The sequence below is a fragment of the Penicillium longicatenatum genome (assembly GCF_028827895.1).
Source record: "Penicillium longicatenatum strain IBT 33135 chromosome Unknown contig_2_segment0_segment0, whole genome shotgun sequence".
In the NCBI taxonomy this organism is placed as follows: Eukaryota; Fungi; Ascomycota; class Eurotiomycetes; order Eurotiales; family Aspergillaceae; genus Penicillium; species Penicillium longicatenatum.
In genome coordinates, this window is record NW_026643120.1 from 3,888,174 (window position 1) to 3,916,086 (window position 27,913).

The following is a 27,913-nucleotide window of genomic DNA, read 5'->3' on the forward strand; positions in this document are numbered from 1 at the left end:
GGACTCCAACTGCTCACTGCGAAACTGGCTTAATAGAAGGAATGGACAGACCCCATGGACTAGGGTGTCAAGGCGAAAAAGGAATGCGAGCGATAGTGTTCGGCGACAGGGTCAACGGTCCGGGAAGTTGTTGTTGATGGGGAAAGCCAAGTCGCTCGATTCGGGCCCGATAGGGTCAGGTAAGACTCTAGTGGCGGCTGAGAGTACCACACGAGATTGAGTGTACAATAATCTTTCAAAGTATGACCTGAGTTAGGTTAGTCAACAATGCAGGTCAGGCGCAGAAATATGTAGATCGTCCGGGATTCGGGCGCATTACGAATGGAAGACAATCGCGGGTAATGATGCAACCACGTGAGAGCGAAGCTTTATCAGTGATTAGCACTGAGTCACTGATGCGCTTTCCTCCACTCAATTCATTTGACTCACTTATGGCTTTCAATGTACAGGTTGCATTGCCTTGAGTCATCTTTCAGCGCCCTTCGACTGAAAACCCCACCATTCGCCCGCCCTCGAGTGACCCAAACATACTCTCAGACACATCCGCGGAACTTTTTAAACTTCACGAATCGTACCTACTCAACCAACTGGCAATATTCCATGCGCGCCCGCGAACTTGCTTCGCACTCTCCAGAGCCAGCAAGCAAAAGACGACGTATTTCAACCTCCCCCGTGCGGGGTGGTTCTTTCGAAAAAATGGCTTGCGATCACCCCACCCTTCAACTCACCCCGATCGAGTATACCTTACAAACCCTTCTGCTTGATGTCGCGCAATACATACATGATAAGAGATCAATCGACGGAAATAGCGATGAGAGTAATCGCGCCGAAACTGTCCTACGATTCACGGGCGGCTGGGTGAGAGACAAGCTGCTCGGGGTGGAGAGCCACGATATCGATGTGGGAATTAGCAATATGACCGGTTACCAATTCGGCATGCAGTTGAAGGAGTACCTGGACGATCCGCAAAACCTTGAAAAATACAAGAAGACTTTACCAAACGGGGAAATGCATGATGCAATTGTGAGCCTACACAAAATCGAAGCCAATCCCGAAAAGTCAAAACATTTGGAGACGGTCACTACCCGAATTTTTGGGCTGGATATCGATTTGGTTAATCTGCGGAAAGAGACATACTCGGAAGATAGTCGAAACCCACAGATGGAGTTTGGCACAGCAGTGGAAGATGCTTTGCGAAGAGACGCCACCATCAATGCTCTGTTCTACAACTTGAACGAATCGAAGCTGGAAGATCTTACCAAGCAAGGGCTGGATGATATGAAAAAGCGCTTGATTCGTACTCCACTCGAGCCATACCAGACATTCAAGGATGACCCGCTCCGCGTACTTCGTTTGATTCGATTTGCCAGCCGACTGGGCTACGCAATTGACCGCGAAGCAGAGGATGCAATGCAGAACGAAGACATCAGAGTTGCACTAAAGCTGAAAATCAGCAAGGAGCGCGTTGCAACTGAGCTGGAAAAAATGTTAAAAGGTACGTTCTTGAGCTACAGGGTAAGTGTTCGGTGATCTGGCTCTAATGCATATTCTATCAGGACCCGACCCTCGAGGCGCTTTGGAGTTCATTGACAAACTCAATCTTTACCCAACAATCTTCGCCAACCACCAGGATGAAGTAACGACCGACACTTCTACCTGGCCTCTTGCCTACAATGCGCTACCAAGACTATTGCAGCTAGGCCCGGATGATGCGGTGGAGCTCCTGGTACGCGACAAGGCCAGTGTCTACTATGCCTGGATGATCGCTGCTTTTGCTCCATGGACGTCCATTCCGCCTCGCGCTTCATCCGGCCCCAAACATAAACCTCTCCCGACTCGCGCTGTCGAGGTTGGTAGAGACAGTCTTCGCACCGATAACAAAACCCTTCAAATCCTTCGTGATGCAACCTCAAATTACAAAGACATCACTGCTTGTAAATCTGCCTTGAGGTCAAAGTCTCTCAGTGGTACTCCGGCCGAGATCAGGCAGCAGGTTGGACTGCGTATTCGGTCCTGGGGCAAGGATTGGAAACTGTGTGTGGTCTTGGCCATACTTCAAGAAGTCATGCAGGGACGTGACTTCAGCGAGGGTATGATTGCTTCTAACCACCTCTTTTGCTTAGTACTGACTCATTTCCAGTGGTCCCGGAGTACAATGACTTTATCGCATATATCGTAGGAAATGATCTGGAGCATGTAAATTCTCTCGTTCCAGTTGTCAATGGTGGTGAAATCATACAGCATCTAGGAGGCAAAAAGGGACCGTGGATGACCAAAGCGACCACAATGGTAGTAGAGTGGCAACTTCTGCATCCCGACACTGATAAGAACGCGACTCTGGAAGAGATCGCGAGACGTCGTGGAGAGTTAGGGCTGTGAAGGGTCAAAGAAACATAGATAAATGCATCAATAAGATTTGATCAAGTGACGCGGGATCACAAACCCAATTTCAAATTCCAAATTCCCCACTTCTTCAAGTAAACAGCGCTACGCTTCAACAGCTTCAAGCTGCAAAATGGATCAATTCCGAAAAGAGGCCCGTACGGTCTTACAGCAGGATCCTTGGACCCTGAGCCAGTCAGAGCTACCTCGACTCCCATCTGGGAGAAGGAGAATCAAGGGTGACCTGCCCGAGCTGTGGCAGAATGTTTCAACCTACGACCACAGCACCTGCATGGATGTAAATTATATGACTAGGTTCGAAATGCCACGCTAACATACATTTAGGTCTGTGAAAGCTTGTATGCTGCACTTGCTTTCATTGAGGCGATCCCTGACCGGCTCTTGCCCGATGATTCGGGTTGCCGAGAACTTGAAGGTGACGAAATCACGGCGGCGTCCAACCTATTTGAATGGGCCAATAAAGCAGCACTACCGTCGTCGGAATTTGCAGGATCTTTTGACGACAATGTCGAGGTGACTACAGGTGCTTATTCACGAGGTCAAAATGTCACCCACCGCCGCTAACGCAAATTTGCAGGGATCAAAAAAGCTCAGAATGAGAGTCTTTTGAAAGCGAAATTGGCCTTGGAGTTCCTTTGTCTTTTCAAGGCACAGACAAGTGTAACTTTGCCAAATCGCCGAACACCAACTGCGCCGGATACTTTGCCGGATTCTCTGATTACCATGGCCACTTTCATGTCCGGGCAAGATCCATGGTGCACAAGCGATACCCAGATGATAGCCGAAATGTATTTTTGCGGGGGCTGGACTCATCTATGGGACACCATTGAAATGGTGCTCAAAGACAAGCTCCGACCTCTTTTCATGAAGCAGAGGAATCCTAATATCACAAACGAGGGCCGCAAGGACTTCCACCCGGTGCCTTTGCCTCGTTTTGACGGAAGCTCACTCGACGATTCAGCAAAGCCATGGAAGAATACGGATATCTATGCTACCAGTGTCCTATCCTGGATTGTGTCTCAGTACAAGGTAAGTGTTCTAGCCTTTGGTTTTCTTGCAACCTTACGTATCATTATACTGACACCCCCTCTAGGCTGCCGATAAGAAGCATCTGGAAGCGCACTTCCCGCTTCTGGTCCCTGCTATCCTAGCTTTAATAGACGATAGCTCTATCTTTTTCAAGATCAAGGGCTGTCAGCTCCTCTGTCAGCTCCTTAAGACGATCCAAGAAAGTGGCTCCGATATCCTCCTTCGAACAAATCTTATCCCCGTCTTCGAAGAGGCCATTAAACCGTGCCTTCTTTCCTTACCAACCATCACCCCGGAAGACAAGTCCCTTCAAATGCTGCGCGCTGCCTACCCAGTCCTGATTGCTCTTTTCAAAGCTGCCTCCAAAAACCCTTCAAAGGCACAAAGGAATACAGAGACGTACAACGCGAGTCTCGTTAAGATCCTTCGGTCAAACTTGATCTCGTCGTATAATCATATCAGCTCACCAACTCCAACCTATGAGTCCTCGGCCTCCTTCCCGCACCCCAAGTTATCTACTTTCCTAATGGATGAGATCTCTATTGTTGTCAACGAGCTTGGTATTGAAACTACCAAGTACCTCCAGGACATCGTCCCACTACTACACATGACCCTCGCGAATCCTTTCGGGTCTGCATATCCTCCACTTCTCTCCGCTGCCGTGTCAACAACAAAATCAGTAGTTCTGAACGCTCACCCTCGTGTTTGGAGATGGCGCGGTGAGATATTGGCTGGGTTATGTGCGTGCTGGCTACATGTTATTGCAGAAAACAAGGAGAGGGCGGGAGAAAGTGCCCTCGCGAAACAGCTTGTCAATCTGACTAAAGAGCTACAGAGCGCTGTTTTCGTGCTGAAGCATGCTTTGCAAAATCCTGTCTCGCCTGATGCGGACCAGCTTCATGCTAAAGAGGAGATGAGTGCAGAGCTACAGAAGCTCGTTGATGCTGATTCCGAATTATCGGGTCTGTTGTTTACTGATGTAAAGTCATAACGTGAGATAAGATTAAAATATCTATATCCATAATTTCTCCAATAGAAGATTCATAAGATCATTACGACTTACAGTCACGTATCAACACGTTGCTTGAAAAGACTCTTTCCTCGCAACCACTGTCTGTACCTCTTGTACCTCTTCTTCTCATAGTCCTCGCTGACAACCGTAAGTCCCTCCGGGTCCTCTGAAACATTGAGAAACTCCTCATAATCAGCCATGTTTCCCGCTGCACTAGCTTCAAGGACTGCGTCCTCGACGTTGCACTTATTCGCATATTCCAGAAGATCGAGGTTCGGCGAGGCAGCTGTCACTTCATCTTCGGAAGTCACGACCAGGGGGACTTTGAGAGGGTGGTTGATGTATCGTTGGTATTCCTCTGCCTCCGTTGCGGTGACAGATGGGTTCAAGGAGTCGGTGACTAATTGTCCAAGTGTCCATTGAGCAATCTCTGCTTTGCTCGGAGTGTTTGAGGTTTTCGATATGGGCGGGATGCGGTTTCCCTGATATAACTCAAAGGCCGGTTCTTTGATGATGCCGACCGAGGGCGGTTGTTTAGACGAGGAGGGTGGTTGGACACTTTGTGGAGCCGATACTGGAGAGTGGCTGTTTGTTGGTTCTTGGATCTTTACTGTTCGCTGTGGACGGTCGCGTTCGCGCTGGACCTGGTCTTGAGGTATGCGTGGGACGAATGGACTGAGATCTGGAGTAACATTGCCCCCACGAATGTGCGGCAGATAGCGGAGAGTAGAGTTCATCTTGTAGGCGTAGATCTTGGAGAGCGTGGATAGTGCGAGTGGACGGTAGTATTCCAGCCAGTAATCATCAAAACGGGAGAGAGGCTCTTTGGGCTGAGCTGGGGCCGGAGGAATCTCTCGCTCTTTCAAATTTTCGGGCGTGTACCAGGAGATATAATTTGGTCGCTTTTTTTGTAATCTGGGGTTTCCATGATGAAGGTAGTAATCGGTGGAAAGATCCCAAAGCATTGGGGCATCGTGTGAGAAGATGTAGTTGCCGAGGAAAAGATTGTAAGCCTCTTGTCGCTGGGCATCGAGGAAAGAGTTATTGTAGTATCGCTTAAAGCTTTCCACCATATCGCGCGAATGGCTACTCCACTGATTAATTTTACGGTATGTAGCCATGGTGTTAACCAAATGGGATCCTCCATATTGAATGGCAATCGTATCGCCATGATCGTGCCACATGTTCGTGAACAGGTTGACGGCATCCGTATCATACTCAACTGTTGTCTTATCGATGACACCAAGAGCGTGAAGCTGATGCCCGAGGGCTCGTTTTCCAATGACAAATTGCGCTGCATTTGTTCGATCCAGGCAGTCGATACAGTTAGTTCGCGCTACGCCATTCTGAAGTTGTAGGCCTGATTCAACACCCCCGTTTTTGAAAAATCCTGTCTTGGGAATGATGTCTCCAGCAATCCCCTCGAGAGTCTGTATGACATCTTGATCTCGACTTTTCGCTGCGCGACTCATATCCCACGCTTTATATATTAGCTTTTTGTCCGCAGGCAAAAACTAGTTCAGAGAGTTAGTAGGTGATTAGATGATCTGGTGGAAGGCCGACCTAGTTAGGGGAGATTCTTACCTGGTTGAGATATTCTACTGCATTAGTGAACTCTTTGAGAAGTTTTGACTCTCTTGGTGTCCTTTCACGAGCCTTGACGAGGTTTAGAATGTAAATCGGTGCTCCATATCTCTCAAATAGATTATCAAAATGCAACGCTGCTGCAGAGTAGAATGGATCGATGAGACTGAGTTCGATGTCAGGCTTTGGCGAGACGCCCTCTTGTGTCCAATGAAGGGGAATACTCCCACGATGCTGGACATATGAGGTGTAATGAGGATTCGCATAAAGTGTCGGGCCTGCAGAGTGGAAGGATGTTGTGGTTTGCTCAGAAACAATTTGCTCAGTTTCCACGTCATTGGCCACATATCCCAGATCATTAGCACCACGCTTCAAAAAACGTGCACCAGCAAAGAGTCTAGACCGTCGAGCAATGATCGAAATGTATACCACTCTTCCAAACACGCTCATTTTACTCTGGTCGACATATCCATGAATAATTGGGAGGCACCATTGAAATGGATTTTTTAGAGCCGCGATTGCTGGAGCAAGGAGATGGTTGTTCCAAACAAACATGATGTTGTAGTCCTGTGGGTAGTCCTGTGGTAAAAATCGAGGTTGCCCATTCTGATAGGCTTTGCGTTCGCGGCAAATATTGTGCTGCAATGACCGTGTAATGTCGTAGGAGTAGCTGAAATAGAATGACCGGGTGAGATCAAGATTATTTAAAATAGCCTTATACCTTTCCTCATCTGGCTGGTTCTCTGGTTTGAGGCGTGATGATGTTGTCAATGAGATGAGTTCTGTCTCATCGATCTGGTAGACATTATGACCACCTAGCATGGCTACCTGGCTTCTCTTTGTGACAAGAAGCATGTAATATGCGCCCGTGAATTGAATAAAGCCGAGCAATGCCCATGCACTACATTTCTGATTCAGACCACCGGTGCTCTTGTTGCCATCATCGATAGCGTCAAGTAGCTGGACCATTTCTCTTTTTGTGTAAATCACATCATCCTCAATGATGCTCAACTCCTCCGTGGTGCGATCAATTTTCAAAATTCGGAAACGCGTCTCGGATAGGTTGATGCCGACCATGTAGAATCTCGTCGCAGTCTCGTAGAGGGTGAACTTATGCAATCGATTAATCTCATCTTCGCCCTCCAGTCCCAATCGGTGCTTTTGCGCAGAAGTAGGTGACTCGCGCTCAAAGGAGGTCGCAACATGAGGCTCTTCATCGCCTTCTTCTGGAGGAAACTCAGTCGATATTGTTGGTGCCTCTATCTCGGGACCAGCTCCCTCGATTGGGGCATTCACCGACTGACTAGAGGTGGGGGTGCCACCCGATTCCACGTCTGGTTTCCTTGTAGTTGTTTCATTATTGGAGGGAATATGTTCGTCGTGTATTGCGGGGTCTGATACTGGGCCGATCAGGGTCACGTCGTCGAAGCTCTCCATCGGGGCGCGTAGATGAGGAGTTGGAAGCTTTCCCCACAGAAGCCGGTGACGTCGCCTGACCGTGGCTGCCTGAGGAATCAATATTCTTGTTTATTCACTTTTAGGATTGTCACAGAGTCACGGACAAATCGAATTTCAGGGGTTTTCCTTTGAAATTTAAGCTCTCAGTACTTTGATCACTGGGCGAAATTGAGCATGCCAGTCGGATGCTCAACAAAGAGGTCACGGGAGAGACTAAGCAGATGACGCTGGTTGGGTTGCAGAACATATTGCGGCACATCGAATACTTACAAGATACTCAAGACATTTACTGGAGAGAAACCCGAGAAATCTGAGTCTAGCAAAAAAAAGCTAACGCTCGCTTAGCGCTCAAAATTCTTGTCGCCTCAAACCTCAGACTGCTACGTGAATTGTCAAACATATTTGCGAGGGTCGCCAAGGAGTCATATATACAATCAACGCATTTTTCCAAAACCTCTGGAATCAGAACCACCCAGGCTAGAACCCAAAAGATACATGATTAGGTATATCACTACCATTCAAAGCTTCAAACATGATATGTTATGTAAAGCCTTCACACTTGAAAGCTGGATGCATCTTCTCTAGAGATCTCCCCAGGTGAGTGCTATATGAACAGTTTAGTACAGGGTAGCGATCTACTGTTGGAGATTTTAGCTTCCTTAAGCGGAATTGTGAAGGGAAGAAGAGATAGTGAAATGAACAATCAGTGTGTCGCAATCTACAATGAAGAAGTCCAAAAGTTCAGAAGGAAACGAGAGAGAGAGAGAGAGAGAGAGAGAGAGAGCAAAAGGCTCAGAAGCTATCTGTTAACAAGGAGAGGAATCATACAAGTGACGCAGGATGGCAGGAATTAGTTGGGCTGCCGAGCCTGATCAAAGATTAGTTTCATCCGAAAGAGTGAAGAGAGGGTAGCGTACATCCATTGCCAACAACAATAACATCCTTCTGGCGAAGAGAGATTCTGCGCAAAGTGATAGTTCTGTAATTCAACATAGTTTGCATATGCTGGGGGGGCGGAAATGGCTTTATGTATCAGGACTGCTGAGATAGAATGGCTAGTAGTGGAAACAAAATAAATTATGACCAAGCGAGATGGCCCTTCAGCCATGTCCGTAGGTTATTCTACGTCGTTTCGGATGTTATGAACTGGAATCAAATCATTTCAGTTACTATCATCTAGAGATCCTTATGTAACATGAATATTGGGGTTTGAATCGCGTATCAGACGTTATAGACGGGCCTTGCCTTCCTCTCGGTTGACAAGGTTGGGATGGGGAGCTCTGATGGGACGAGTAACAGCGTAGAAGGCAAGACCAGCAGACTTAGTCGAGAACTATATACAAGCAAAGAATTGTTAACCAAAGGGCCGTGGTGACATGACAGAATAAGGTTTGGGATAGGAGGGTTGAACAGAAAAACCTTGTTATGACAAACCTTGACCTTAGATCCAACATGAAAGAAAGCAAAATCTCCTGAGACTAGATGATGGATGATCCCAGTGGCCTCATCCTAGTCGATGCGCAACCGAAACATTAGAGACCTGATTTTGTTTGCATTGAATGTTGAGGGGAACATACTAAAATATCGATCTGACCACTAAGAACATACTTGGTCTCCTCAAAGGTGTAGTGAGCGGGTCTTTGGGGTCCAGCCTCAATCTTGTAGAAGCCCGAGGTGAAGTAAGCAGGAGACTCGGTCTGCGTGCGAATAGAGTGGAAATCAGCCGTAGTTGCGTTCTCGCCCTGCGGGAGTGGAATGAACTCGTGGCCGGCGCCTTTGATGACAGTGAGAGGGACGAGATTTGCAGACACTATGTCAAGTAAACTTTAGCAACTTGGACGATATTTGGTCTGAAAAGTTCGAGAGCTAAATGCTAACGTACTTGTAATTCTCCTTTGCTGTTTAATTTGGAATCAAGCGACATTCAAACTGTATTCTCTTTGGCTATATAAGCCCATAGTTCGGGCCCCATCCCGGGATAAAAAAGAGGTACCGTGTGCTTGAACCCGATGAGGGGGAGCGGGTGAGGAGAACACGGCCCTATCTGCCGGCTGCCGGTGCGGGGAACCTTGGTAGGTGTCGGACGAAGGCCAGGTATCTATTATCAACCATGAACTATGAACCACTTCCATCACTCTAAACGCTGAAATGTTCACTACAAAGCTTAGTAACTTTTATTGAGAATAATCAGAATGATCACATTTTTGGTTAAACTAATCCTTCCCGCTACATGCTTAGCTTGTAGTGTTTTGTCGTGATTTTGAGAAATGGATTCTTTCGCTTTTAAAGGATCAAGGGCGGGCTTCCATTTGATTTCCATAGCGAGATTACAGTTCAAATCGTTGGTGTCCAGGTTTCAAGGGCTTAATGATTATCCAGAAACATAGGCTTATATAATATGTACGATATGTACCGAATTCACATCCATTTAATATCAAAGACATTTCCAACCCCACAAAGCGTGATATCTCCGTGGATCCGGGCCATTGACTAGACCCAAGAAGTTACTAGACCTACTTTGGACAGAGATAAAGCTGAATTGTTGTTTGTGCAAGTCAATAAGTGTGAATGTATTCTTGCAGTCCATCTATGCGTGATATCTTCTGGTTTCGTTCACTATCATACTAGATTGAACTTTGCTCATATTTGTCTCTGCTCACATTCTTTCATTATTAGACATATGATAGAGACGGCGACATTTTAGCTTCCAGGGAAGACATTCAACGCGCTCTAGTACTCGAAACTTGCCTATTTAAAGCCGGCTAAGCTTCTGAAAGAGGAATTTTATAGAATAGAGTATTATGTTATTTACTGAGTCAAAGGTACAGATAACCGCGTTTTACAAAGACACGTGGCCAAGGTGTTAATGGCGAAAATTAAAAACGTGATGCTAGCAGAATGTTAAATCCAGAAGACCAAGATTTGCAGAGCAGCACTGAACATCAAAGCTCCCATACCCAGGCCTGCTTCAGTGCGTGTAGCGGCTGAATGCTTCGTCGTCTCAGACGCACCACTCGTCGTCGAAGACACCCCACTTGTCGTCGAAGTCACACCACTCGTCGTGCCGGGCACACCATTCTTCCCCGATGTGATTTCGACAATATCGTCTGGAGCGTTGCGCCAGTTGGGTAGGGCCAATGAAACCTCGTCATTTTCCAGATCAAAAACAGCATAAGTTTTGCTGATGAAGTTGGAGCCCAAAATGATGCTTCCCTCATTTTGGTAATGCATGTTTTCACAGATCGTGAAATAGCACGTGTCTTCATCAGGACTCCACCCATATTTCGCGGCAGTTTCACTTTCTTGGGTAATGAAATCGCTGAGATAAAATTGAAACTCCAATTCTCCGAATTTAAACTCTATTGTCGAGTTCTCGCCCACTGCACTGCAAGAGAGATTGACTTGCCCCCACCTATCCGGAGCAGAGGCGGTGCCGATTTGGGCATTCAGAGCCTGAGCCACAGATTTAGGCACGTAGGTCATATCAAACACAGTATCGAAGACAGCGTCCAGCGGAAAGTCGTTGGTCACTGCGGATGTTTCGTTGATCGAGATGTCAGTCATGTTGATACGGAAAGCTTTTACAAGGTCTGATCCGTTGACTATGGGGAATGTGTAGAGAGGACCAGTATACTTGGCCCTGTTAACGCCGCCGAACAGAGCCGTCTGGCGCCAAAGACTAAAAGCTGGAGAGTTGATGGCACCGGCATCGGCTAATGCCTGGGTCAGAGAGGTGGAAGATGCATCTCCGTATCCGAGTCCGAAAGTGTCTAAACAAGCTCATGTTAGTGATTATATCGGGTAGGTTCCATATAGGCTGGACATACTGGCAGTTATCACATCATCCTCCACGATCCCCATTTTCATAGTGTCCACTGTGACATTGCCAATTCTGAAAACGTCGGTCACATAGTCCCCAGATGTGATAGTGCCAGAGTCATTGTATGAGAATCTCTCATCGAGCATTTTGGCAGTGGTCGAGGCAGTGAAATTGTAGCCTCCATATCCACCACAAGAGGAGCGATCCCCGTAGAGATAGCAATCAGAGTCATCCACCCCTTCAAGCCAACATCCATTGCCCCAGGTATCGAAGTAAGCTAGGAAATTCTGAGGCGGAGTGCCAAAAGTCACGTTTGCGACATAGGATATATACTGGAAAGCGCGGTTAGCTTTTAATAAAATCAAACTTTTCAGGTCTATACCAGGTGCGCTAGACCTACATATACTCGCTCGTTGTTAAGACCGACACCGATGGTCCCCGATCGCCTGGAAAGCTGACGCGAAGTGTCGCGAACCATTGGCACCGCAAGAACCGCCGGGTTATCTCTCTTTTCCAGACTCAATGCATTAGTCAAGGCAACACCAGCCAAGCCTAGTAGGCAGGCCCATCCACTGCGCATGGTGATATATGCAGGATGGATAGAGCTCGGGAAAAAATTCGCAGGTTTGAGAATGGATACCAATCAAGAATACAACGAAAAAGGAATCAAATTTTGAGGATGGGAAGCCTTTGGTTTATCAATTACCCAGGGAACTCCACCTGCAGTAGTCCGGCCACAGAGGCGCTGAAATCGCCTAGCAGGGGCTTTTCTAGCGGAGAAAAGGGTTACATCACGCTAAGAAAGTGGCGCCTCATATCTATTGACTGTCGCTTCCTCCGTTCATGTTTTTAAGCCTCAGAGTATGTACCGGTACGTTTTACTTCGACCGAACATGATGCACAATAGGAAGTGATCGGCATGTGGAAATTTCAGATCTTCCAAAAGAACCACCCCGTTGCATTCCGTAGGGGAAAAGGGTCTTTGTAAGTATTGGCCCCCGGGGCCCTTAGTGTTGGATGGTCTTGGCAGGGTCCGAAGCGAGATAGATTGTGGGGACCATGGGAAAAGGGACTGAATCACGCGCTGGAGGGCTAGTCCAGAAGTAGAACGAATCGCGGAGCACCACAAAACCCCCCCCCCATTGCACTCCCACGCTCGAGTTCATCGCAATGTAAGACTAACGCCAATGGTCCCCGGGAGACAGCGTAGTTGCTTGCCCGGGCTATATAAGTATCCTAATGTTGGGGAGACTACTTGGAATGACTAATCCGTTAACTCCGTGGATGTGGCGGCTGTACCCCTAAGGCATGGGCGCTCATTGCCTACATTTCTTCTAAATGAGACTTCCGACCTGCATATACGTGGTTTGATAGACCTCTGAATGTTGACGAGGTTGCTTATTTCACCGCCTCAATGCAATCACCGAGACTTTAGCCGACACCCAACTCATCAAGCTTCCAGGGTTCACTCCCCGGCCATGTCGCCTAGCTCTCACGTAACGGCGTGCGCGACTTGCGGCGCTATTCAGGCCGGATCGAGGAGAGAAGATGCATGGCTGCCATACTTGTGGTAAGTATGCTAGACTGAGGCACATGTGATTTTGGCTACCACGCCATTTACTTGGTGACGAAGCTCGAATCTTATGATAAGCCCCTGTGGAGCAAAATAAAGTGGGAAATAAATTCTCTGACTCATTTGTTGAAAGATTGCGATGATTGAAACATGATAAGAATCAATAGAACACCGCCCTCACGGTATTAGGCAAGGCGCAGGATTTGAAGTTCGGAGCAGCAAAGCCATCGAGTAACTTCGCAGGGGAACTGAGGTCGGTCACATTGAATGCGAAGGAAATTAAATGCAACCCAGACGCTAGTTTAGGAAAAAGCCAATCTCTTCATTCTCCGCAATAAGTCGGCTGATTAATTCCATCACGCTGAACACGCGATATCACCCAAAATATGATCACACCACCGACAGTGAGTGGGCCTTTCTCCTAACGACCTCTCATAAATCATGGAATGTTAGCTTAAAGAAAGAAAGCGATGACTTGGCGGTTTGGGGCAGGGGACAGGTTCTCACTGCTGAGAAATACGGAATGTACCAGCGACAGGCTGAATTACTACTATCTAGTAGACACCGGGAATGAGGGCGGCTCTGACCGCCGTGTTTGGTAAACGTTCTTTTAATGAATAGTTGAAACACAATTAGATCTTTCTACAGCTGGCTTTAGCCAAGAGACTATTTGCCGCGATAAGAAGCGATCAGACTTTAGTCATGGATCTGAATTGAACAAGTATTTATGCGCCTTCGACGGTCATATTTAAAAGACTTTTATGGTACCAATATCATCAATTTGCTTTTGCAAACCGGTATACCATCACCAAACACCCTTTGAAGAATGCGAAGACACGATCAACAGCCCCAAGAGATGACGGGCTCAGTCATTACTAGATATGTCTCTGCATCAAAAAGAAGAAGACTCCGAACAAAAACGTCATCATAGAAATGATAAACACACTCACAGCCAGCATCAGGAGGCTTTTGATGCCTTTACACCCTGACTTAGCCTACAGCACTCCAAAAAATGGAAATTTTGCGTGAAATCGTAACATGTCTGGATTGGGTCCTGGGGCCCGGCTCATCAACCGATAAGGCTGATCCGCAATTGAGAACAGACGAATGGCCATTGCCAGAAATAGTTAGCGTCTTGCATCAAATACCACAAAACGTCGTTTGGTCAATTCTAACAATGTATGGTGCCATATAGTAGTTTTAGTTCGGGCAGCATTCCACTTTATTTGATTTTCCAGATTTTAATACACATGTAATCTCGCTTGATTCAAGCCAACCTAACGCGCCGCTTGTGTGTAAGTCTACCTCTGACGTGCAACAAATAATGGCACTCTAGTTGTGGAAATTTCAGTAAGAAATTTTGACAAACAAGCCATTGGCGAATCAAATTTCAAATCATCTAGCATCAAACACTCTTGTCGTTCACACTAACCCTTGTTGCCTCCTGCATTCCCGCATACATTATGCGCTCTTGCGAGCCATTGGGGCTAGATTCCACGTCTGTATGAACGTGGCGAGTTATTGACTTCAGATTGAGACTGTTATTTGCCTCGACTGAAAAACTATTGTAGACTCGACGGCTCGAACTACCGTATGTCTTTGACTTGCCTGTCCCGTCACGCTTGTTGCTCGGAAGACCCAATAACTGTTGTAACCTTGGGAAGCGAAAGATGATCAAGGTGTTGAAAGAGGGAATGCACGCGATAAAAAGGGCGACGGCGACTTCCACGCAGGACCAGTTCATGGCATTGACCATTGACCCTAAGCGTTTTAAAAGGATTCGTCAGTCATGATTCAATCTCCAGGATTCAAAGAGAAGAAACGGTTGACTTTGACCTACAAGTATGATCCACTTCGAAGGTATTCAGATAACTGATTCGGATGATGCTCGTGATGCATACGCTAATTAGGTAAGTTTTATAGAGCCCTTTGGTGCCGAAAGTGGCGCAAAATAGAGACTTACAGAAGACCCAAGCTAAACATCACCACCAAGCCTGCCCGCTTGCCTACCGACATCTTCAATTTGACTAGCTTTGGAATTGGCATAGTGAATAAGGCTAGGTCACTGGCAAGCTTGACCGCAAAGTTGGCGTAGTAGAATGCGTTCATATTGACACAGGTACCTTCCACAAGACCCGTGGCGTCCCAAGCCTTGTGAATAGGCGTGCATTGGAAAAGCACAACCAGAGTCTCCGCGGTGCTTTGTGCCACAATGATTGCGAGAACCCACCAGCAGACAGTGCGGAATTTGTCCCCTGGGAAAATATGAAGATATAGGAGGCAAAAAGACATCTTTATCGTACCGAGGGCGAGAACGTAGGCGAGCATCGAAACAAAATCGAGCTATAACAAGAATCAATCAGTCAGAAATATTCCGATTTGAATTTCTGCGCCTGGGAATCTTCACAGTCATACCTTGAGGAACATAGCTCGATCATCGAAGTTTGACACAGTTCCGATATGTTTACCGAACCCATATTTGGTCACTGAGTGAAATTTAGCATCACGCTGATAGGCTCGCTGCACTGCCGTATTGCGGACTTACTTAGCATTGCAGTGAAGCATAGAACAAAAGTAAATACCTAGAGCATGGATAAGTAGACAATCCGGAAGGGTTATGAAAAGATAGCTTACCCAGCTAGTCATACAAACCAAATCATCTAGATTTATCCCAGTGAGATAGCGAACTCTGACAAATAGTCGGATCAGCAAACCACCGGTTGCGAACACAAGCAAAATAACATTGCAAGCGATAATATCAGGAATCCGGGATTGCGCCAAGTATGCTATGCGCTCAGCCGAAAGATGCCTTGCCAAAATAGATCCCATTATACCCTCCATGGCGCCATACAAGAAAAATGTGGAAGGAAGTTTGGAAAAAGAAAGAAATATACTGATTCAAGAAATCTTTACGTTTACGAGGCTGTCAGGGGAGACATGGCGGAGTCCAAACGGTGAAAATGTCTATATGCAGAAGTTGCGCCGCTCTTTGACTTGCCAGACACTGGATTTGTTTCATCTAGCAGTAAAGGATTACGGAGACATCGGCTTTTGCTGGCTTGGCTAAGCTTCCTGAAACTCACCTTGACCTTAATGGCTGGAGATTACGGTGATCAATAGTGGGCATGGGGTCATAGGCCTTTTTTGGCAGATTTGTCCGACATTTGGCGGGCAGAATTTTAACAATCCCGGAATTACCCATGCAGAAAGACAGTCAAAACCACCAATCACAAGGCTTATATAAGCAATGATACCCACCAGTATGACAGCTTATGCTCAGGGTGCTGGAGCCTAACTAATTAATCATTGTCACAGGGCTTATGATTACAGCCTAGCATACAGTACAGGACCATGTAAAGGCGGTGAATCGAACGGTCAACCTCACAGAAATGGGGGGCATAATCGGAAAAAATTGCTAATCAGACATGCGACCCCACAGCTAATACATATCAGCCAATTACCGCTATGTGAATAGGGATAGCGCGCCCCACGCATGCGGCCCACCTCAGTAGCGGTTAGAAATAAATTATATCAGCACAACAAGCTGAGGGTCAGAGGAGACTCGCATTCGAGAAGGAAAGAAAAAAAAAAAACAACAACAAAAAAGAGAAAAGAGGACGGGCTCACTTCTACTGTAGTCAGACTTGTGGGCAGGAATGAACGAAGCGAATAGCAAAAGATTATATTGCGTGGGTGGAGAGAAGCAGAGCAAGGAAATAAAGACGAAGCACCGATCCCAAGACAAACGGAGAGCAGCAACTAACCTCTCTCTCAAGTTTTCCCTGTTATAATGGGGAACGCTTTCGAACCAGACGATCGAGGCAACCGATTTCGATTAATGCTTAGTATCATGTCCTCCGAGATGCTATATTTGGGCTTCTAATTTACCCAAGGCGAGAGGACTCCACCTTCGGTAACCCGGCAGCTCACTAGGAGAGGATACATGATTATTATGCTTAAGATAATAGATGTAATGGGTCCACACGCACACGTGATTTAGGCTGCGACGCTGTCTACTTGAACACAAAACTCTAACCTTAAAATGGCCTCTTACAAGTACTCAGTGGTCTATGAATTCAAAGTATCAAGTATACAGTACGAGCCTACTCAGTCCAGGACACTATGCATCACACTGACCTCGTCCGCCTGTTGAAGATGAAGATGAAATACGTCGCCACAACAGCCATTATGTAATTGAACAGGGAGGAACCCAATGAAGATCCCCACATTCCGGCTTCTCTGCGAATAGCTAAAACCATATTGTTTGACCTAAGTGGGGTTTTCCTTAGCGAGATCTGAATTCAAAGGGGTATTTCCGGAAGAGATGACCCAAAATATAAAAACAAAGACTGGAGACGGGAAAGACGCAACTCACATATTGATCTACATTGATGTACCTGCAATAATCGCACTGGCCCGTCGCACTGGCATCCACCAGGTACCCTGTCAAATTGGACTGGCCGAAGAACGTGGCGGCGTAGGAGCCGCAGGTTTCCGATGATGGGGCATTAAATGCACTTAGCTCTGAGTCTTTACCAATGATGTCCAGTGCGCGCATGGCGTTGGTACTGATACCTTCGATGAAATAATACAGTGGGGAGATGTTGTAGAATCAGCGCCAACCGCGCAGGGTCAAAGGCGGCGGCGGCGAGAAGACCGTTGAAGGTATTCACTACCAGCCACACAAAGCCGGTGTTGACCTGTGCAGCCTGGGTGGTGGGAATATGGAAGCTGTAAATTGGGCCAGACTGGCCACGAAGAGGGAATAGAGCTCATACATGAAAAATGCATAGCCCGCACGCGTCGAGATGGTGAAATATCCCACCAACTGGTACCATAAAAGCCAGTATATCAGGCCTCCGAATAGCGTGAATGTGAGCTCCACTAGCAAGGCGCTAATTGTGAACACGCTCCAATGATAGACGCGGGACTCGGTCTTGCGAGCTAGGAATTGGTCCGATCTGAAGACTGAGAATAGGCCCGGTTATGACACCCACGAAGATGGAGAACATGCGGCCACGAGAGTCTGTCAGGTCTCTGGATAGTTAGAGGAAGGTCAATCCGTTCATCAGCCCCCATCCAAATGTTAAGCTGAATCCTCCCCAGCACCTAGTTCGAGTCGCGCCAGTAATTGGTGAAGGCGCATTGAGTGATCACTCTGAGCTGCTCGACATAAGAGGCGGCATAAGCTCGATCTGATCCTGCAGAGATTGCAATTACTTTCTTTATTAGCAGGCTTTGAAGATCCTGTTGTGTAGCTACGAACTCGGGGGAGTCTTGCCATATCTGCTCGGGAAGATAAGGATGGGAATGAGGGAATGAACATACTCGAAACCAGTCTTCCTGGGAGTCTGCGCTGACATCCAGCAGATACTCAGCCGGATTCTCTGTATCGTTGCAGCGGCGTATATAGTGAGCGAAGTAATTGAGAATTGTTTTGCATTGAGGGCCAATGGGGCCAAAGTACGCCGTCTCCCCCAGGGATCAAAAGTAAAAATGAGTCAAATTGCTCAATCATCTGGAAAGATGGCTGGTGGATCGTGCACAAAATCGTTTGTCCGACATGCGTGGACAGCTTCCTCGTGAGTTGGACAGTTGAAAGAGCCGAATTGCCATCTAAAACCGAAGTGGCTCATCCAGGAACAGAAGAATATTCGGCTTAGCCGCCAGCTCAACTCCGATACTGAGACGCTTACGCCTCTCCAAATCTAGTCCCGCGCCTGGAACACCGATGATGGCATCAGCATTATCTTCTATTTCTAAAAGCTTGATGACCATATAAACATGCCCCGTTTTATTTTCCAGAGGAACCTCTTCCGAGCGGCGAAGTCGCGCACTCAGCTGGAGTGCTTCTCGTACCGTTGTCGAATCGAGATGTGAATCATTTTGGTGAAAGAAGCCAGCGTGACGACCCATTGATGCCGGGAGTTGAACCCCCATTGAGATAAAGCTCTCCAGACAATAATTTGGTTTCTCTGCGCAAGACCGTCAAGGAGATTGGTCTTACATACATCCAAATTAGTTCTATTCTCCTTATTTTGAAGTCGGCGGGATACCGACGAAAGCAATTTAATCGAATTTGTTCTTCCTCGCTGCCGCTGCATCAAAGGAAACATACCTGGCATTGCCCTCTATAGCAAAGTACTCTTCCCGCATGTCGGCCAGGGCCCTGAGAAAATTTGTACAACCACTGCCAGGTTGCCCAACAACCATGAGCATCTCTCCTTGGCAAATCGAGCCAGTCAACTTGTGGAGCAGGACCAAAGTTGGAACAGATTTGCTGGACCACCAGCTAGCTGGATTAGCAAGTTTCAGGAGTCGATGCCTCGAAGGCACTATTGAGGAGCTAGTGCTGTATGGAATCATGAGTGGTCAGTGATTCAAAACAAGAAAAGTTCAAACACAGAGCGAACAAAATTCAACGCCTGCTCCAATCACGGAAAGGTTCTCAAAAATAATGTCGCCGTGGCTCTGCGACGCGCCAATCTGACGAGCTAGGAAATTGTCCACAAATTGACCAATTTCCTCGGCCTCATCGTTTATTTTATCGATCATGTTTTGATCCTGGGGCTCCGTTAGTACCGTTGGGTTGGCCGTAACTGCTGGGCAGACTCAAATTAGGATAGCTAGTCATGAGGCATTTTCATGTGAGTTGAATTGCTATATGAATCCAAAAATCATTCCCTGTACCCTTCCCTGTCACCCGGAATGAAACAGTGTGGAATGCATTATCCAAAGGAGTAACAATTACTCCCTTTGGTTAGCGCGTGTCGAGCAGTGTCACCCAGTGGAGCAAGTGAAGACCCAAGTGGAGAAATCTCATCTAGCGTCATCTAGCGCTATGCAACATTGAGATTTGTAAGAATTGAATAATTTGGCGATAACCCAGAATACAAAGAGACGGGCTAGGGCCTATATAGACAGGAGGGGTTCTACCTTCCACTCTCATCATTCTAGCATCTGTTCAATTCATACCCCGCCATGTCTGACTCTCCCATTGACCCTGATCAATTCACCCGAGAGGGTTCGATCACCAAGACCTACTACCGAGATGTTTATTCAGCCATTGAGCCATCGAAACCGCGATTCTCCCAGGAAGACAGAGTGACTATTATCACGGGCGCGGGAAAGGGAATTGGCAGGGTGGGTGGCTATCCAGAAAGAGAATCCTCAATTCTGAGTCTAACAGTTTTATGTCATAGGCAATCGCAAGAAGCCACGCCCAATCCGGCGTGAAGGGACTAGTGCTGATCACCTTATCCATGTCATCTGCAGAGGAAACCAAAAAGGTCGTCCAAGCGGAGTTCCCTTCTGTTGAGATCCTTACGCTTCCCACTGATATAGTCGATGAAAAAGCGGTGGCCCGCACCTTCGACGTCATCAAAGATAAGTTTGGGACTGCCCACACCCTAGTAAACAACGCTGGAGTCTTCGCACCTGGTGCCCCCATTGTGGAGTCCGATTCCGTCACCTGGTGGAATGACTTTGAGATCAACGTGCGTGGTACATACCATGTCACGGCAGCATTTTTGCGTTTGACCACTCAGACGCCACAGGTCAAGCCCACAGTAGTAAACTTGATCAGCTCAATCGCGTTGACACCGCCGACACTAAGCAGTTACTTCATTAGCAAACTGGGTGTGGCCAAGTTTACTGAGTTTGTCACCGCCGAGAACCCTCATGTCACAGCCTATAGTCTATCGCCGGGCATTGTCCTTACGAGCATGACGTTGGAATCGTTTAAGCCATTCGCGAGAGATAGTGGTATGTCATAATATGCCTTGATTTCTTGGTGGTTTGTCATCGTTAACCTTTACTTGTCGTATAGCCGAATTGACCGGAGCCGTGACGGTATACCTGGCGACTAAGCGTCCAACCTATCTCAATGGCCGTCACCTATCCGTTAACTGGGATTTGGAAGAGCTGGAGACTCGACAATCTGAGTTTGCTTCTTCGGATAAGTTGCAGATTGGACAATTTGTCTGAAAAAAGCTCCAAACCAGTGGAGACCATGGAGGTGACGGGAACTGAATGCGCAATGAAATATTTATATGTACAGAATCATAGGAATGGAACAAAGAGAAAGAGAAACAACAAAGTATGTTAGCCAAAGAAATTCTGCCGTTACAGAGAGAAATGATTCATCCCCTGAGGAATCTCAGGAATATCTATTAGCATATCATTGATTTCATGACAGTAGCCCGACCAAGCCTTGGGATCTACCGTGTCAGCCCAGGACCATAGAGCATCTGGTTCGGAATCAGGCAAAGAAGGACCAGATGGTTGTTCCAGGTCCACTCGATTCCAATTCTCCGCAATTTGCTCATCAACTGCCGATTGGACACACACATGGGATGAAGAAGCCTGCGCATTGAGGACTTCCATGAGTGCATCGACGCGACCTAAGAGATAACGAGTCAGGGTAACAGCCCGAGATGCAATGGGATTTGACGTCTTTGCTGTTTCAAAAACCCGAAAGGATAACTCGACATGTTGTCGGGCGACGGGGAACCAGTAGCACAAAGGATAGGCTAATAGAAAGCCTACTAGAGTCACGACTGCATTCCAGACGTATTGATAGACATCAGAGCATCCATAAAGAGCATCGTGATTTAGCATGCGCCGGTGCACGATCTCTGTAGCCTTCAAAGCGTGTTGAAGAGCTGTTGTCGCATGGATGTCAGCTCTTGGGCTGCGTTGAGGAACCAGGTCACAACTCGGAAACTGTATAAATGGGCGGTGAAACCAAATAACAAGGTCATGAAATTGGAGTTCGAGAAGAGTGTGTTGCAAGATGCGAGTGGGGGATTGTTGATACATCCATGCATCGTCATCACGTTTCGAATCTTTCCCGGCTGCGTGAATCTGAGATTGATTGGCGCTACCGACAAGCACTAGGTTTTTGAATGGCTCCATTTTCTTTATATGGTCTTTCCATTCATACAAGCGACAAATTTCGTGAGTGAGATGCTCAGCAGACAGTTCGATACGTCTGATGAAATCGTTCGTGTTGAGTGTCTCGTGGCGGGCCGCCAAGGACTCGGTAACATTTTTACCAACCATTGTTAGGTTGATAGTCGCTGAGTGAAAGGCCAGCTCCGATATGGCTGGGTCAGTGGATGGATTACAACTTGGCATAGCAATTTTAGTGTCTCTAATTGTGACAACCATGGGTTTGCCCAGGTATCTCGAGCAGCGAAAATCGAGGTGAACCAACATCCACCACACGCGACCATATATATCGGCCTCTTCCGCATTAATGTGAGATGCTGGTGGGTTTTGCAAGTCAAGTGACTGCGCAAGTCGAATGGCCGCCCCCGTGATGTTGTAGGCGGCCAGAGCCTCTCCACAATTCAACAAAAACAGGGCCATCAGAATGTGGCGTTTTATGTCCGACACAGATGGTTTCGCATAAAGGAGATAGTGACTGTTTATCGCCAAGGCTTTCTGGAAGTAAAAAGCGAACAAAATCACGAGGGGGCTCTGCTGTTTGTTGGAAAAAGATTCTTGGGCCTCAATTGCTTCTGTCCTGGCGCCTAGTAGACGGTGATGAAGTCCGCAATGATAGACTGCTTGCAAACAGTACGCCATCAGAGCATTCCGTAAAGGCTCGCACTTTGGTTCTGGCTCAAGATCTGCTTGCGTCACAATTGGTACCAAGCACTGGTAGCGTGTCCAGAATATATCTAGAATTCTTTCTTGGAGGTTTCGCAAGTCAGCCGGACTCGGCTGCGTCAGAATCTGCTCTGCATCTTGAATTAATTCTGGAGTCGAATATGAGGTCTCCGGAGACAATGGTTCACTAGACTCTGGAGATGATTGTGCTGACATCTGCGATACTACGGAACAAAATGTATGGATCCGCGAAATAAACCCAGTGAAGCAATCCGGTTGGCGGACGACTTCATGAGTCGGGACCCTTGGCAAGTCAATGGGGCCTAACGAGTTTACTAACTGGGGAGACTGAGCGCAGGAGGCGACAGATGGGCGGATATTCTGGGCTCTAACGCGGCGAGGTGGCGATAAAACAGTAGGTTTCACGCACTTGGTTTTGTTTGACACACACTGTGAGCATGGTAACATGCCATCGCAGCGAACACGATGCTCGCGACAGAAATCGCATGCTCGTCGCACTCTCCTTCTCTTCGTCAACAGAGCTGATCGCGGAGGTTTAAAATTGTAGAACATGACGAAGGAGTAACTTGGCCTAAGTTCGGCCGTCAGTGGAGGTTTCGCATTACCGGAAGGAATTGTAGTGAGGGGTCAAATGTTGATGCCATTGCTGATCGTGGATACCAAGGTGGGTTTGGAGGAGTGGCTTTTTTTGATTCCCGTCCAATCGTTAACAGAGGAACCACAACCAATAGGAAAGAAAGAAGCTGCAGCTCCACACTTTGCAATTCTTTATCACTATTGTTGTAAGCTCTATTGCACGTTCTTGGAATATGCTTTGACGCATTTCAATAAGGAGAAGCTCAAAGAATAAAACCTACGATAGAGCAGTATACGTTGATTTGATCCATACCACTATGCTTTATTTGCAAATCGATCGCAACTTAGAGGAGAATATAACTAGCCAATGCTCACTAGTGCTTGTTAGTTATTGGGATTTCGAAATACAGAAACACCGCCTGCGCTTTATTCAGCCCTCTTCAGGGTAATCCGGGCACATGTTCACCCACTTGAATATTCTTCACCTGAACATCCAGGCCGTGCAGGAAAAGGCGCCGTTGCAAATTCCAAGGGGATTTACCATAGCATAGGTGAATTAGCTTGAGGCGGCAGGGCTCAAGGCAGGACGCCAAGAACGGTTGTGTTACTGTGACACAAGAGCCAACCTTGATACTAATTTGTTGCACAGGCCCGTCTGCCTAGCGCCTCTGTCCTTGGACAATAAAATGGTTAATATCAGAACTGCCGGATACACGATGCTTTCCTTGCCTCCTGCTCTGCTTCTTTTTTTTGCTCCGCTCATCCATCAGAATCCTTTGGCCAATGATGATATGACTTCTGATAAACTCAACATAGGTCGCCACATCAGGGTTGAAATCCACGGTCCTTCAATCCTCACCTACTCGGACCCTACAGATCCCCTTACTCATTTCACATTCGCCCTTATCAACAGCGCCACTCCTGTTACTCTCGCTCGACAACATACACCACTGACGATATCTGGGTTCGTAGACTCCTTACCAACGGTTGATGCATATTACAAAGGGCCCCTGGGTACAACGCCCAAACAGATATAGGTCGATTGGTCACATTGCGCAATGCCTGGCATGGCTCCAGATGGGACGTGACTTATACTAGTGTGGGGGGTGGGGGATTGTCCAATTTTCTTTCGAGCGTCCCTCGGCAAAACATCTCTCTATTATGTGAAGCATCGTGTCCTTGCATCGGCAGAGACTGATTGAGCTTGAAAGCACATGTTCGTGACCTTCAGACTCAGATCCAATTATTGGTAAATGACACTTTCACATAACATCGAGCTTCGGTCTGAGCCAGGAAAGCAGCGTAGGTGAGACAAATTACTTCCTTGAATTATTAACTATTGAAACAAGGGCGTTACGGCCCCAGAATTGAACGGGATCCAAGCACCACGCCGCCAAGGAAAATGCGAAGTTGGGCCCCCACTTTCTAGTCCAACATGTCATTATGGCAGCCTTGACATATGCTTCTCATCGTCATTCATCACTGAATATCATCGCCTGGCCACTGTATCATATATAATGGACACGCTAGACCACGAACACAGAGACGCGTTCCAGTCCTCTACATTGGGAGAAACACTGAATTTGTGAGGCTGACTTCTCTGAGGTCACTTCGGAATACTGACTGACTCCACTAGCCTCCTTGTCGTGTTGATTCTTCTATCCTATGCCCCTCAGGCTTGGCGCATCAAAAGTCGCCGCAACATAGATGGCATATCTCCTATATTTGTTTTCATTGGCTCGGTTTACTCCTCAAGCTGTCTCGCCAACATCCTAGTGCTTCCCTCATCATGGCGGATGCAACAGTCTTGTCGAGAACGCAAAGTAACTGGTAAATGTCTCATGGAAATGATGGATATCTGGTCATTTGCAGCTGACTATACCGGCTCGCACGCCATGTAAGACCCCCTCTCTAAGCGCCATAACAAGTACTAAAAGGAGCTTTACAGACTCATACTCTACTGGTACTATTACTCAGACCGATCTGTCGATCCAGAACAGCAACAGGAGGAAGAACAGGAGCAGGAACGGGAGGAAAACGACAATGGCCAACAGAATCAATCACAGCACCAGGATCAGTCACAGGAACATGGACAACGCTATCGGCGTCTAATGTCTCCCTCTTGGCGGCTGAAAATAGTCCTTGGAGTTTGTCTCGACGTCGTACCGCTTATTCCCTCGATATTTTTTGCCATCAATCCACGAATCCTGTCCCCAGGTTACTACATCTTGATTCAATGCTGGTCCTTCGGAACCGTAGGACTCTCAACGGTTCTCACTCTCGTTTACAGCCTGCCGCAGCTGTACTACACCTGGAAGCTGGGAAGCGTGGGAAGCCTTAGTTTTCTTACGATGGCAATTCGAATTCCAACTTACTTCTTAGTGGCGGCGTCACTAGCGGTACGGTATGGAATATTAGACGAAATCACGCAACCGGTCGGCTGGTTTGCTGGATGGAATCCATGCATCAACCTAATCATCAAAGGATGCCAGGATGGCATTATTTTGGCTTTATGCTTTTACGTACGTAAAACTTCCGCTACTCACGAAACCAATCCTGTCTTGAGCGAGGATACGCCACTATTATCTAACATACCGGATGATGATACGACGTGATTTGAGAACTACCAATTTTCTTACTCGTGGCTTGCGGTATCAGCTCGTTGGCTCCGATTCTATTTATTTTACATCGGTTGAAAAGCTTTACTCAAATTCCATGGAAAGGGGCTTGAGCTTTTTGAAGAGCCGAACTGCCCATTTTAGATCTCCATACAAGTACTGGCAGAGCGATTGCAGTTGACTAGCTGGAGCTATATCTGACACCTGTTTTGTAATACTTTACTGAAGCTCGTTCCGAATTTTCAGTCTCTCATAAGAGTCCGATCTGAAGGAATAGAACCCGAAGAAGAAAGCAAATCTAATCTTATTGTCTTGGATCACTCGTGCGCGGTAACAATATTAATTCAGTAGCAGACTCCGTCAACCCTTCGGATATTGGGAGGTTGAGTGGATGGCGTCATGAATGGTGGTCGATCGAAACGTGGTGGTGGATTAGCACAACAGATCTACTCCAAACACACTGCCGACCTCACAAACATCTAACGTGCCTTTGCACGCTTGCTACTATCATCATGGCTCCTACTACCTGGTTTTCAGAGCGAATCGTCGCGCCCGGCGTAAAGGTTTCTCTTGGTGAGGAAGAATGGACAATCCTTGACAAGGTCAATGAGCATGACTTCCAAACAAATAAGGAAGACCTGCTTGATGGCGAAACCATCTCATACGGCTGAGAGAAACTTACCTGCCGGTCCCCAAAGCTTAAAACTCGCGCTTTCATAAGGATCTATAGTATATATCTCCAACATATACTCTCTATGGCTATTTGATTGTGTATATACACGTACCAAGGCCCACCTGGACCTAAGGACCGCTAACTATTAGCCACTCTTATATTCTCCGCTATTGACATATAACCGCTTAGTAAGTATATGGACCGCAAAGGCTTAGCAGGAACCTAAATTACCCTCCTACGTAAATCACTCCTGTCTTCTAGTTTCAATAGCCAACTAAGCATAATGCTTTAATCGATCCTCTTAATTACCCTAGTACACTTTTTAGTATAATGTGTGAATTTACGCCACGTAGCCCTTCGCCGATACGAAAGTAAATAGAGTCTAAAAATAAGACATCTCGCTTTCCATCCGTTAAGATTCTCACTATGTCCTTTTGGAAAAAACGTGGCCGAAAGTGTGATTAAATAACGCACCTATAAGGAAGTAGTTATTATAGGAGGGGAAGCCACGTTAGTGCCTCGGGGCTATATAGGATACTTAGGTGTAAAATAGTGGTATTTAGGGCATTTAGGTTTATAGGTTAAATATAAGGGCGGTAAGGGAACTTTCCTCGATGAATTTAAAAGATTAAAAAACAAAAACATATAATAGTTAGGGTCTATATATAGTTACCCACTATACTACTAACTAACTAGCGTAAGAGTTAGAGGTATAGATTAGAATTATATATATTATTAGGTATAAGCGTAGGCTTATGAAATACTATCTATATATTCTATTTTTCCCGCCTAAACTTTCTATAGCCCTTTTAGAACATAATCGAATAAGACTCTAACTAACTTAGACTCCTTATCTTAGTAGCATTCTAGTATTAACGTTAATTATATTACGTATATTTTTTTAGATTCTTTGTTTTTTTTTTTTTTTTTTTTTTTTTTTTTTTTTTTGCCTCGTTGGAAAAGGTAATCTTATCACCTTACCATCTTAGTCTTTTTAGGCCCCCTTAACTAGATAGTAACCCTTAGACTAGCAGCTCCTCTAAAGGATCTAGATAAACTAGATTTAGCGACTCTTCAGCTAATAAAAATCCATAAATTACATTATATATTATGCTTATTAACGGAGTTAATTATTCCGTAACGGTAAATGCTATATTTAATCAAGTATTTAAATCAAAGTTTACCTTTTAGATCTCCTATTTCTACTCATCTAAGGCGATGGTCTGGTCACCCCACGGTACCATATTCTTTAGCAACGAGTCTAACCAGCCTCCCTCCCATCCGGGAACCCTCACAAAATCATGATCTAGATGACAGACGTTCTATTTCAATTGACCCTTCTTGAGATCTGTTAGATAGTCATCATCCAGAAACACATTTACGTAGTGCTTGCAGATCCACATCTCGCTCGGAGGATTCCAACACTAACCGCAGCCGCTGGTGCATAGTAAAACCTGTCCAAATTGAGTTTCACGCGTCTCCATGGCTAGGGCAGTCAATGCGTTTTTGTCATTACCGAGAGATGTAAAAA

General features: G+C 46.5%; 10 protein-coding genes across 10 annotated transcripts; 4 read left to right on the forward strand and 6 right to left on the reverse strand.

The window, feature by feature from the left end:
- Positions 1 to 600: 600 nt before the first annotated feature.
- Positions 601 to 2,379, forward strand: N7484_003973 (tRNA adenylyltransferase; the record flags this gene model as incomplete). Its single annotated transcript, XM_057114393.1, has 3 exons — positions 601 to 1,495; positions 1,557 to 2,090; positions 2,141 to 2,379. The coding sequence occupies 3 exons, from the start codon at positions 601 to 603 to the stop codon at positions 2,377 to 2,379; spliced, it is 1,668 nt and encodes a 555-aa protein (XP_056974533.1).
- Positions 2,380 to 2,515: 136 nt separating this feature from the next.
- On the forward strand, positions 2,516 to 4,423 carry N7484_003974 (Tti2 family protein; the record flags this gene model as incomplete). Its single annotated transcript, XM_057114394.1, has 4 exons — positions 2,516 to 2,680; positions 2,728 to 2,941; positions 2,981 to 3,432; positions 3,497 to 4,423. The coding sequence occupies 4 exons, from the start codon at positions 2,516 to 2,518 to the stop codon at positions 4,421 to 4,423; spliced, it is 1,758 nt and encodes a 585-aa protein (XP_056974534.1).
- Positions 4,424 to 4,497: 74 nt separating this feature from the next.
- N7484_003975 (phosphatidylinositol-3,5-bisphosphate 5-phosphatase) lies at positions 4,498 to 7,465 on the reverse strand (the record flags this gene model as incomplete). The annotated part of the gene is made up of 2 exons (XM_057114395.1): positions 4,498 to 5,958; positions 6,029 to 7,465. 2 exons carry the CDS (start codon positions 7,463 to 7,465, stop codon positions 4,498 to 4,500), a joined length of 2,898 nt encoding a protein of 965 aa, XP_056974535.1.
- Positions 7,466 to 8,714: 1,249 nt separating this feature from the next.
- N7484_003976 (uncharacterized protein) lies at positions 8,715 to 9,410 on the reverse strand (the record flags this gene model as incomplete). The annotated part of the gene is made up of 4 exons (XM_057114396.1): positions 8,715 to 8,819; positions 8,921 to 8,995; positions 9,064 to 9,296; positions 9,365 to 9,410. The coding sequence occupies 4 exons, from the start codon at positions 9,408 to 9,410 to the stop codon at positions 8,715 to 8,717; spliced, it is 459 nt and encodes a 152-aa protein (XP_056974536.1).
- A 977-nt stretch (positions 9,411 to 10,387) lies between these two features.
- Positions 10,388 to 11,886, reverse strand: N7484_003977 (uncharacterized protein; the record flags this gene model as incomplete). The annotated part of the gene is made up of 3 exons (XM_057114397.1): positions 10,388 to 11,256; positions 11,314 to 11,638; positions 11,707 to 11,886. The coding sequence occupies 3 exons, from the start codon at positions 11,884 to 11,886 to the stop codon at positions 10,388 to 10,390; spliced, it is 1,374 nt and encodes a 457-aa protein (XP_056974537.1).
- Positions 11,887 to 14,284: 2,398 nt separating this feature from the next.
- Positions 14,285 to 15,771, reverse strand: N7484_003978 (uncharacterized protein; the record flags this gene model as incomplete). Its single annotated transcript, XM_057114398.1, has 6 exons — positions 14,285 to 14,640; positions 14,720 to 14,781; positions 14,843 to 15,222; positions 15,295 to 15,365; positions 15,425 to 15,461; positions 15,514 to 15,771. Coding segments are annotated over 6 exons (1,164 nt in total), but the record flags the coding sequence as incomplete, so codon positions are not given.
- A 2,724-nt stretch (positions 15,772 to 18,495) lies between these two features.
- Positions 18,496 to 19,434, reverse strand: N7484_003979 (uncharacterized protein; the record flags this gene model as incomplete). The annotated part of the gene is made up of 3 exons (XM_057114399.1): positions 18,496 to 18,829; positions 18,998 to 19,175; positions 19,293 to 19,434. The coding sequence occupies 3 exons, from the start codon at positions 19,432 to 19,434 to the stop codon at positions 18,496 to 18,498; spliced, it is 654 nt and encodes a 217-aa protein (XP_056974539.1).
- A 426-nt stretch (positions 19,435 to 19,860) lies between these two features.
- Positions 19,861 to 20,865, forward strand: N7484_003980 (SDR family NAD(P)-dependent oxidoreductase; the record flags this gene model as incomplete). The annotated part of the gene is made up of 3 exons (XM_057114400.1): positions 19,861 to 20,022; positions 20,082 to 20,643; positions 20,708 to 20,865. The coding sequence occupies 3 exons, from the start codon at positions 19,861 to 19,863 to the stop codon at positions 20,863 to 20,865; spliced, it is 882 nt and encodes a 293-aa protein (XP_056974540.1).
- A 138-nt stretch (positions 20,866 to 21,003) lies between these two features.
- On the reverse strand, positions 21,004 to 22,251 carry N7484_003981 (fungal specific transcription factor domain-containing protein; the record flags this gene model as incomplete). Its single annotated transcript, XM_057114401.1, has 1 exon — positions 21,004 to 22,251. The coding sequence occupies one exon, from the start codon at positions 22,249 to 22,251 to the stop codon at positions 21,004 to 21,006; it is 1,248 nt and encodes a 415-aa protein (XP_056974541.1).
- Positions 22,252 to 24,941: 2,690 nt separating this feature from the next.
- N7484_003982 (uncharacterized protein) lies at positions 24,942 to 25,706 on the forward strand (the record flags this gene model as incomplete). The annotated part of the gene is made up of 2 exons (XM_057114402.1): positions 24,942 to 24,988; positions 25,040 to 25,706. 2 exons carry the CDS (start codon positions 24,942 to 24,944, stop codon positions 25,704 to 25,706), a joined length of 714 nt encoding a protein of 237 aa, XP_056974542.1.
- Positions 25,707 to 27,913: the final 2,207 nt, after the last annotated feature.